Here is a 9478-nt window from a genome sequence, read left to right as displayed (position 1 = left end):
ATAAGCTGCAGTTGGTCAGGACGCTCGTTAAACTGGACAGCCCTGATGGAGCAAGAGTTGCTGATGTTGCTGGTGTTGCAGCCGAAGGACCAACATCCTGGCGACCACATCAGCTGCAGCTGTTTACGACCTACGCCAAGAGAGTTCAGCTGAGGGCTCTCATTTGCGGCTGGTCGAGGGGATGTTTTTGGGGCACGGCACTTGTTACAACTCGACCACTTTCAGGGGTGGAAAATTCCCCGACTTTGTGGCCTCGGAAAAAATTTATATCGGGAAATGTAGCTCGAATTTAAAAAAAACGAAAACTTGGTGAAGGGCAAAGGCTTCTGCTTTTAGTACATCTTTCAAAATAAGATATAGAAACCAAGTTTCCTGATTTTTTCCTCTAAGCCTAATTTAAGAAAGGTTACCAAAAATGTCTGACTTATTAGGAATTTGACTGTATAGGCATTTAATAGAGAAACACTTTCTGTATAGTAGTAAGTTAGTGTGGTTTCTCCTTAAAAACACTTACCATATTTCACAATATCATACTTACAAACTTTCAACATAGCCTTTCAGTCATCACCGAACTTAGAATCAAACAATACTTTACTTTAAATACATCCGAGATGGCAAAAACAAGTATTTCTCCTCTGAGAACCAGATAAATAAATCCCATCCCAAGAGAGAAAGTCCCAGTATTTTGCAAATCCTCACAAATAATGTTTCTCTCTTATTTCTGCGCATGTCGGACTCCTCTCTCATGAATTCAAAAAACGAGCAACCTCAAATCAGTGGCTAGAATGTCGCTTTTGCTGGAGAAATGGTGCCACTCTCTTTGCTTTTTCTCAAATCACCTAACATCTCCCGTTTGGTGTGGCATGAAAGTAAAAACAAACCTGAGAGAAAAATCATACAAAAGCAACGGAACTAAAAGGACTTTCTTGCCAGCGATACAGCCCTTCGGAACCCACTCTCTAGCACATATGCCACCGACTTGGCCAGGACTCCAATGCATATGCTTGGCACACAAATACACGGGCATACAGCCGGGCCAGAAACAGAAATATGCAACGCAATCCCTTTAGGATTTGGCCAACTGTTTGCGCGCACTCTCAAAAACTTGAATGCACCTTAAATGCGGAAAATGTGGGGGAAATGCGGAAGATGGCAGACGGAAGACGAAAGAGGAAAGGCGGATTCAAGCCCAAAGCTCCCCTCGAACTTTGACAATCTAAGCAGTTTACTGTGTCAATATGTTACGTTTGCTGCTCGTCCCACAGCCAAACTTCGCATAACTTATGCATGCAAATTTCACCCATTTCACCCATTTCGCCCGCCTTCCGAAAAAGGTGAAAGACAAAAGCAACCAAATCGCACCAAATGCGGTTATTGCAGCGATTATTTTAATGGCTCTTCTCGGTTGTTTGATGCCACAGAACTTAACGTACTTATGCTGTGCATGATTTCTCTGTTTTTGTGGAGCTGCCAATGCAGATGTATTTAACACCTGCAAAAGTTTCGCCTTCGAAAAAGTCATTCATGGTGCATTTCCTGCAGTCGAGTCATTTGTTAGCCTCTTCTATGGAGTACAAGTTGGTTTCATTGGGCACAGCGATTTGAAATTCAAATTTTTAAGTTGCACCAAAATCGAAAAGTTTGCCAAGTCCCATCTAAGTGCTCGATGCGAAAGTTGCCGAACTAAAGTTTCAATGGAAAAATACTTTACGTCATGCAATTGATATATTTTCACTGCGAAATCGGTACAAGTCGAGGAACATTGGAATCGTTTTGAGCAGTTAATAAATATATCTTGTAGTTAAAAATATATTAAATTCATTTTCTTCACCGCAAAACTAAAAATGTTCAACAATCTTTCAAGATATTTTTCCACAAAATTAAACACAACAGAGCCAGGAAATATTTGCGACAATGGGATTCATAATTTACGCAAAAGTTCAGGCGCAACTGCTTACTCTTTTATTATAAATATTTTTTTAATTTACACTAAATATTGCAACGACGTCTGAGTCGACAGGAGCACAACAGGGGCGCAGATGCAGTTCCGCACTGCCACGCCCCCGGCCACTCCCACACCCAACGCCTCCGCGGAGTCGTCTGAGCTTGCTTATATTTTATTTGTGGCTAAAAATTGCATTCATGAATAATTCAGTGAAGTGAAAAATTTGGGGTTTCTTCGCCACGTCTCCATAGCTTTAGAAAAAATAAACTCTTTTTTCAGCAGCCACTTCCGTTTGTTCCGCTTCCCTTCCCTCCCTCCCTTCCTCATCGTCGCGTTTTGTAATGTGTGCGGGTTATCAGCATTTTGGGTTAATATTTAATGTAAATGACAGACCGACCACAGTGCGGCTGCGTTGATGAAGCCTCGGACACGGGAGATCCGGATACGGATGTGGATCCTGCCTGGATCCTGGAACTCAGACTCTCAGACCGTCCAAAAAGTTACTCTTTACGCTTTGCATAACATCCCAAAAAGGAGTGCCCAAAACTTGCAATGTAAATGAGGCGCCGGGAAACGGAAGCGGAAACTGTTTATGCAGATCGAATGTACCCAAAGAACACTCGGAATATTTCTGTCCCTCGATTTATGTTTCTGTTTTTGGCCTGCTCCTTTTGCTTCTTGACTTTGACTGTGCAAAATAAACTACCAACTATTCTATAAATTAAAATTGCAAAATTATTCCGTTTACTTTGCAGTCTGGGCGAACTTTGCGACATTTTCGCATTGCAATAAATGTTTCAGGTTGCAAATCTTTGTCTGTGAAATTTGTTTTTGTATTTTATCTTTATAGTAAGGGGGCCACAAGGTAGTATAAGACATCACTCTTTAAAGTAAATAATTTTATTCTGAAATCAATTTTAATACGCTTATATTACCTAACAAAATATGCTGCTTCCTGAGGTGTACTTTGATTTTTGATTAGTTTGGCGATTTCATTGTTCATCTGATTATTGTTTCGTACAGTATCTTCCTTGAAGCAGGCCTTGCAGGTGATGTCCCTCTGCCATTAGTTAATAATGAAGTAATCTATGAGGTAAGCAATAAAGTATTTACATGGAATCTTGCGTTTGGTTTAGCTGGGGTCTGCGAGACGGACATCGAGACATGGCCATCGTTCGGTAGGTATTTGAAGTACTTTGCATTTTTCTTTTCATCAAATCCCCCAATAAACTTCTTATCGACCTCGTGACGTTTTACATTCTTTTCCTAAAGAGATCGTTTGTCGTATAGTTGAATGGTATACATCTGAGTCTGTCTCCCAAATGCCATTCCAATGGTTGTTGAATAGCGCGTGGAAAATGCATTTTTATAACTTTAAAGACGATTTCTCATCGTTATTTTGATCGTCGGAAAAACGTCTGACGAATGGTTACCATTGCAAAAATCAAAGAAAACCAAACTAAGTTATTAGAAACAAAACTTGAAAGTGTGTAATCTGTGCTGTGTTGCTACTAAGTGATGTCAAGAAAAGGTTGTGTTGATGTCAAATGGAAGGTATTCTGAAAATTAATTTCTAAGATATTATCGGTGTCTTTTTACTAACAAAAACCCATTTCCTACCATGAATTGCATTCCCTTTCCTTTACTACAATCTAAACAAAACTCTACGATATACCAAACGTATTCAATCTTATGTATATATCAATGTATATGTTACAAAATCAATAATCTTATGGGAACCATAATGAAATTATCAACTATAAGGCATATAACCCTGCCGCCATTTTCTCGCGATTTATCCAATGGCGCCTGGCTTGCCACCCCCTCAACACCCAGTAGCAACCTCCTCCAACCCACTATAAAGAATCCTTGAAGAAGGAAGAGGAGAAGCCTCCAGGCTCAACATTCAACATACTTTGTGCGTTAAAAATATGTAAAATATTTTAACCGAAAACCTTTTCAAAAGATTGCAGAGCTGGCGGAGCTGTTCGTGTGTGCATACTTGGCGTATGCGTGATGATATTAAGCGGCCCAAAAGTCAGTTGTATGTGTGTGGGTGGGTGGCAGTGTCTGTGAGTCGGCTCGATAGCATTGATTTTACTCCCAATAATTTCGAAGAAAGCCCACAAAGAAAGCATTGAAAGTTTCCCGCTGTGGAGGCAAGTTTGCGTGCAATTTAAGGTTAATTTATTTGGAGTGGGTATGAAATGGAAAGACACCGTTTCAGCAACGCATGGCAACCGTACTTTTATGATTTCATATTATTAAAAAAACATAATTATTATGAGCAAGTATTTATGCAAGCGCAAATAATGTTGATAGCCTGTAATTACAGGTTTTTTTCCCTTTCAACACAACCGTTTGATTTTGTCGTTCTCTGACTATTTACCACAAATTATTTGTCCCAACTTAACTTATCCTCTCATTGACTCTGTTAAATTATAATTTAATTAAGCTTTTACTAAAATAGCACTCACTGCTCGCAGTTCCAATTTCTATTCCGCTTTCATAGAATCTACGACCCTGTCCCATGCCCCAATCCGAATTTATGGCTTTAATCTTTTGGCTGGGAATTATACTCGCACTTTTTTCCCCCTCTATTCAGAGTAGGCTTTATGGCTCAAGGACGTGGCGCTTCAAGGACTGAATTTGGATTTGTGTTTTCATTATGAGCTCGAAGGAGGTCTGCTCCCGAAAGTGGGCGGCCACTAAGCTGCATTCCTTTTAGCCAAAAACGGAATGGGGCAACATGCTGGCAAAAAGCAAAACAGAAAAAAACACAGTAAATAAATCAAATTAAATGAAATAAAATAGTTGAGGATTTGGGGGAGCTGAAAGAGGAATTCAGCTGCCACTTCTCTAAATGTTTATTCTTCCCTTATATATGTTCCCGAGCTGATGGGTATAAACCCATATCCTATAAATATCGTTCGTTATATCTAAAATCGTTGACATTTCTCCAAGTTCATTTATTTTTTTGTTGGGAAATAGATTTAAGATATCCAAAGTATATATATGAATTAAAAAGAAAAAATATGTTACACCTTTAGTTCATGACTAAAAATTCTTTTAATTGACATTTTTAGGCTAAATATGATTGATATATTCAAGTATTGGCCTTAAAGTTAATGCAGTGGCATGCACCGTATTTAACACGATAACATGCCTTTTTCGCCAGCACTTATCCTTAAATGGTGCCAGAAGAGGGCCAAATGCACCGCCCGGACAAACACACGGCCCGATCAGCCACGTGGCCCACATCCAGTGCAATTCTCCGCCAATCGCCCGGCAATTCATATCCTGGCCCAGCACAAACACAAACACAATCGCAATCGGCACCACACACACACACATCCTGCCTGCAACAACGACAACGAGCTGCCCCGGCGGGCAGAAAACACAGCGCAAAACCCACTCGAGAATATTAAACAAAATGTCAATTTGGTGCTACAATTTTGGGGCTGGGAAGCCCGAGTGCAGCGGGCCTCAAGGACCTGTCAAAAAATGGGCAAAAATCAAATCAAATTGCACACTTAAGCTGCAATTGCAGCGGTATCGAGAGAAATCAAAGTCCGCTGCCAGCACAGGGCGCCCAATCAAAATGGAAATAGTTTGGCCCGACCATCGAATGACCAGTTTTTCTTTTCTTTTCTTTTTTGTAGGACTTCCCAACCTGCTCAGCCCGGGGAAGGAGGAAAAGCAGCTAGAAGCAAGGCCGAACCAAGGCAAAACGGAAATGAAATCAAGCAAATTGAATGCGATGAGTTGGACGTGGGAATACGTGCCAACCGTTGTCATAACAGCCGTGACGATAAAAAACACTCCAGATCAACGGTAATTGCTGCCGACAAACTCGCATCTATCTGCGATACAAGCACCAGCATCCATGGGAGGCCGAAGGTCGCAAAGAAGGAACACGCGCCGCCGCCAGCGAATCTGAATCCGAATCCCAGTACCAGCACAAGTCCAAGCCAAAATCCATAACATAGCCACCAACAATGCGTGCCAAAGCCATGCGAACATTTCAAGACATCCGACCAACATCCGCTTCTAGGGGTACATGTTAAAAAAAAATTCTTATTTTTTCTTTTTTCCTTTCGACGACTTTTCCAAAATGTCTGGTAAATGCACTTTTGTTAACTTTCAATAAGCTTTTTCATCAAGCTTTTTAAATGAAATTGTTGAAAAGAAGATTAAACAATTTGTTTCATTAGAAAGAGGACATATTTGGTATATGAGTTTGATAGTTTATCTTAATGAAGACTTTTATAATTATAAAATTAAAAAATATATATTTTCAAATACTTGCCCTTGATATCCTCCTTTTTCCCTGTGCACTCCTTAAGCAAAAGTTGCTGCGACATGTCATCGGGAAGCCTCCTGGACAAATGGTCTTCCCCATTCGGCGTATCCACTGTCCCATTCTCGATGCCAATCCCATTCCCATTCCCATTCCCATTCGAAGTCCCAACAGACGAGGCTTTGGCCCCGACAATTGACATTTGGCCACCCATCGCAGTCGCCTTCGCTGCCATTTCCCCATCCATTTGCGTGGGTGAATGGGTGCTTTAGTGGGTGGGCCATTGGGTGATTGGGAGTGAGGATGTAGATCAGGGTGGCTTGTTGTCGCGTTTTGGCCGCTTCCGCTGCCGTTGCCACCTGCTCTTGTCCATCGCCATTCATCAACATCAGAGCTGAAATTAGAAATGTTTTGCGTTTGGCTTCCGGCAGGACTCAGCCGCAGCTCTACTCGTAGGACTCGAAAACCAGCTAGGAGCTAGCAGGAGCCAGGAGGAACGACATCATCGACAGGAACCAAGCCGTCGACATAGTTTCATGCCATTTGGACAGCTTTTGGCGATGGGGCTGCGCTAATGTCGCGTTGTTGCCGTTTTCTGATTTGTTTACCTTTCCAATTGAATTCGTGTCGCGAACGACGCCCCATTTCAATTACACTTGACACCAAAGTGGGAAATTTTACTGGTATTCCATAATAATTATTTTCTTTTAATTTTAACGGAAGGCTTTTGTTACTTAACTCAGTTAGTCAATGCTATTTCTGAGTCCAAATAAGAAATAAGTTAGTTAAAGATGTTTAAATATTTTTGAATAAATTAAGAAATTTATAATTAAATCTATTAAATGTCTTTAATTTACTTAGGAAGCTTTTTATTGTTATAACCAATTTGAATTCCTAATCTGTGTAGTGCTCTCATTCCCTACCCTTAATGCATAGTGTACACAGCAAACTGGGCAGAGCCAGGCACTTCACCTGAGGACGTGCAAGAAATTCGGCAATAGATAACTACAATCCATTAACGGCGGTTTGACGGTGTGTGCTTCCATCTATTTTCCACCATTGCCCAATGGCAAATGAGAAAGCCGCCCAGACTATTTATGGTTTAAAGAGTTTAATGCCAAAATCAAACAACGTATGTGTTCTGACCGAAAACAAAGACGTGATTTTTTCCTAGCCGCAGCAGAATCTTTCAGGCTAATACAGACGTGCCATCTGCACAATGAGTGGCACCAGAATTTACTGCGATTTCTCTATTAGGCCAAGTGAGTCCAATTTTTCTCGGTTGGAGTACTCACTCGTACTCACATTCTGACTGCCTGGGCTTAGGTGCCCAATCGACTGGGTTGATGCTGACGATTACGGCTGATTTTTACGACAATTTGTCTGGATGTGCCCGCATCTAAATGGGGATATTCCTCCGCCCGCCTTCGGAGGTCAAGGACTCGGCATTGCCTTGCCCTGCCGCCGCCCGTCCCAAAAGGCAACAATGTAAAAGACCCTCAAGGACACAATCGAAATGGCTTAAAACTTTTCCAGAAGCTGCGCGAAATAAAGCAGCGAATATTTCAATAAATAAGGCGGATTTTGAAAGGGATATTGGAGGCAACTCCCTCTGATATCGGGTGATCAGGGATATACCAGCATATGGAAACTGTTGCTGCAAACGGCAATAAATAGCGGAAGTAACGTTGTGTGAGCTATGCTTGAATTTATTGCCGTTGCCATAAAATATTTGAGATTTTTATGTGCAGGCAGCAAGGTGAATGGGTTCGGGGCGGCTATTCCCATTCCGAGGGATCAGACTCCTCAGGATGTCTGGAGGTCTAGCAAGTTTTGTTTGAGGACTTTTCATTCCAAATAAGGTTGAAAAATCCATTATCCTGGTATTGGCGGGAAATCATAACTTTCTGGTTCGTTGTACATTATGAGAGAAAAGTATGATGAAAAACTAAATACATTTAAAGTCAGGTTTCTATATAAATGTTTTATAATTTTTTGTTTTATTATAAGACATTATAAATTAATGAACATATTAATGATATTTTTAAAGATACTTTGGAAAAAAAATTTAATTCTTAATAATCTAACAATAACTATATTTAGCCGACTTCGAAATCAGTAACACTGAAAGTGTAAGTGTACTTACTTAAACACCCTTGCTAGTACAAGAACCAAGTCAGCTGTAATTTTGAAGTAAACTTCAGGCCCTCATCAATCAGTGAGCTTATTTAAGGGCTAAGTACTCTGACGGAAAGTGTGCCATGCACATACCGTGCCCGCCGAATCAAAGGCCGGCTAAACTGAGGCCCATTTAGGCCGAACAATTCCAACGGCGGGACGAACTACCAACACAAAGCCCGGCGTTCCGGGTCTGGTTTAAATAAACATGCGAACTGAACATAAAGGGCCAAAGCGTCGGCACTAAAACCAGCAAAATCAGGTGAATGAGCACTTTAAGTCTTTGTTTCGCCGAATCGAAACGAATCGAGTCGAATCGAAATGAAACAGCAAACAAAGCCGGCTGACAGGCTGGAAAAGTAGCAGCCGGCGGTGCCAACAAAAGCTAGCTTGCTGGCGTTTTAATAGGATTACAACAACAAAAGCAATTGGCCAAGGCAACAACACTACTAAACAACAACAAAAGCGCAATGCGAAAGTTAGTGAAACGGAAGCCAACCGCCGCTGCGGTAACTTCCCCCCCTGAACATCATTCCCCCATCCACCCATCCGCCAGCAGTTGTTGTATTCTGTTACCTGTTAGCCAATTGTTCTACCGACTGCTCCTCCAGTTCCTAGTTGCTAGTTGCTCCCTGTCAGTCCAGCCGCTTGTTTGGGTTTTGTCATTTCCATAGCCAACTGTCAATGGGGGGCACAAAACTGCCACCGGACTGGGAAATGGCCGGGGAAGGAGATCCACAACAATTAGGAGTGCCCATCAAAACTGATGCCGAATGCCAAAATATTTGGTAACTTTGAGGGCAAGCTTAATTCAATTAATTTGAATTTCCCTTGAAAGGTTGAGTGTGCATTTTAATTCAATAAAAGCGGTTCAAAGTTGAAAGTTTTCCTAAAATAACCCAAAGAGAATATTATTGCGTACACTTTACAGGTAATAATAAATGTTTTCGACTTCAGGGATAACTCTGCTGAAACGTAATTTGGAAATGTTTGTCAAAAATGAAAGTTCAAAATGAAATATGAAACTCAAAATGATAAAAAGGCATCTGTCAATC

At 41.1% G+C, this 9478-nt stretch overlaps 1 protein-coding gene across 1 annotated transcript; it reads right to left on the bottom strand.

Moving 5' to 3' along the window:
- Positions 1-2689: 2689 nt before the first annotated feature.
- Positions 2690-6480, bottom strand: LOC108115050. Its single transcript, XM_041819418.1, is given in 4 exon segments — positions 2690-2828; positions 2881-3005; positions 3083-3317; positions 6251-6480. Coding segments are annotated over 4 exon segments (729 nt in total).
- Between the last annotated feature and the right edge of the window lie 2998 nt (positions 6481-9478).

The sequence above is a fragment of the Drosophila eugracilis genome, unplaced genomic scaffold, assembly GCF_018153835.1.
Source record: "Drosophila eugracilis isolate 14026-0451.02 unplaced genomic scaffold, ASM1815383v1 contig_722, whole genome shotgun sequence".
Lineage (NCBI taxonomy): Eukaryota > Metazoa > Arthropoda > Insecta > Diptera > Drosophilidae > Drosophila > Drosophila eugracilis.
The sequence above is the reverse complement of the archived record's forward strand: the minus strand, read 5'-3'. Positions and strand labels throughout refer to the sequence as shown.